This window comes from Monopterus albus, unplaced genomic scaffold (genome assembly GCF_001952655.1).
Source record: "Monopterus albus unplaced genomic scaffold, M_albus_1.0 scaffold132.1, whole genome shotgun sequence".
In the NCBI taxonomy this organism is placed as follows: domain Eukaryota; kingdom Metazoa; phylum Chordata; class Actinopteri; order Synbranchiformes; family Synbranchidae; genus Monopterus; species Monopterus albus.
In genome coordinates, this window is record NW_018128012.1 from 1,550,311 (window position 1) to 1,552,005 (window position 1,695).

The 1,695-nt window shown below is 45.3% G+C and overlaps 1 protein-coding gene across 1 annotated transcript in view; it reads right to left on the bottom strand.

Annotated features, from left to right (window-relative positions):
* Positions 1 to 1,695, bottom strand: part of cunh12orf56 (chromosome unknown C12orf56 homolog) — a 23,900-nt gene that overhangs the window by 10,512 nt on the left and 11,693 nt on the right. The window contains exons 11-12 of the mRNA XM_020613329.1: positions 855 to 1,010; positions 304 to 431 (exon numbers count right to left, since the gene is read on the bottom strand). Of these exons, the coding sequence (XP_020468985.1) occupies positions 304 to 431; positions 855 to 1,010 (284 nt within the window). The remainder of the gene's footprint in view (positions 1 to 303; positions 432 to 854; positions 1,011 to 1,695) is intronic.

Consider the following 1,695-nt stretch of genomic DNA (forward strand, 5'->3'; position numbering starts at 1 on the left):
ATATAAACAACAAGTAACGCCTAAAAAACATATCGTTGTTAAAATCTCCAAATACTGATTTTACCTTGGGACAAAATTATGATTCATCATTTGTGGGTGGAGCTGTGTGAGACGGTCCACCTTAACGCCAGCTCACGATGTTTGCCACCAGGGGGTGTGGCTTTAAATAGTTTATCATTTAGTACTTCATTAACAATGGTTCAGTCACTGTAGAGCCATCATGGAGCCACAGCAACATATACTTCAGTGATTTATTTCACTGATATTCACTAAAGGAGAAAGTCAAATCAGTTGTCACGCTACCATTTTCCCTTCACACGTCTACACAGCGGAGTCTGGTACCTGATGGCAGGACGCTGCTTCCCAGGGGAGGAGTCGGATGAAGAACTGCATCTGCTTCTGTAGAGCGGGTCTAACAACAAAGTGGACCTCTGAACAAACACACACACACACACAGTCATGTTGACATTTCATTGACTTACATTCATTTCCAGGACCTTACTCTGACCACAACCTGCCCAAAGTTAAACTTTAAACTATTCCAACCTTAAACCAAGTCTTCATCCTACAGTTAGGAGATTTACTTGCGTTTTGTGAACTGGTGTATTTAGATGCATGTTGAGAGGCACACTGCCTCACAACAACGCTATTAAAAACACAGAGAGTGTTAAAGACCAGGAGAGCTGAACTCAGGAGCTTTATCTGAACTGGTAGTAGAGCATTTCAGAGAGATGTTGGTCTTTCCATGACGTTTGTAGCAAGAGGAAAAAGACAGAGACAGAGCCTCAGTATTAAATCATTCTGTCAGAATTAGGGGCAGATTTTTCTTTGCGTGCATCTCCATTATCACTCACAATCATGAAACTGTTCCACGAGCTCTGCAGATGTAGGAAAAGTCTGGACATCTGTGACACGGCATACAGATGCAGCTCGGCCTCCCTCTCCTCTCTGCTGCTCACACCGTGTCTCCTCAGCAGGTGAGACCGAAACAAACTGATCCCGCTTGATACCTGCAAAACATCAGCGCAATCATAGAAAGGGTTAAAATCACAAACAAGACTAGAGAGCAACTTTTTTTTATTATTAATGCGGATTATCTCCACTTTTAACCAGTTATTTAGTTTTAACTGAAGTGCCACCTGTACTGGATGAGGGTGACGAGTGGATTACGATTGGTCAGTGTTATGCCCGTGTGACTTCAGTTTGGAGAAAGCTTTGGGAACCCACACTGTTCTTGAACTCGACGCACCCACAGTGGAAGGAGGGAAGGCTGAGTGAGTTACAATAAGCGGGAGCAAATGATGATAGTAATGGGCGATATTTATTTTACTGAGGGGGAAGAGGTGTGTCAGCCAGGTCCCACTCCTGAACTTCAGATTTAATCTCTCCATATAAAAGCTTAATCTGTAAAGTAACTAGTGCCACAGCTTTCAAATCATTGTGGCCATGTCAAAAGTCAAAAGTAACTGGTATAAGATGCAGAAACACGAGCCCAGACGTGTGTGTGTGAAATGTAAAGCCGCTACCCTCCAGAAGAGTCGGCGCAGTGTGATGCTGTGGTGGGCGGCAGTTCTCAGCTCCTGCAGCAGCACGTACATGCTCTCCACGCTGATCCCGTCCTGCAGCAGCTCCGAGCTCAGCTGGCTGAACAGGTACGCCGTCCGCTCCCAGCTGCACGCGCGCGCGCACACACAA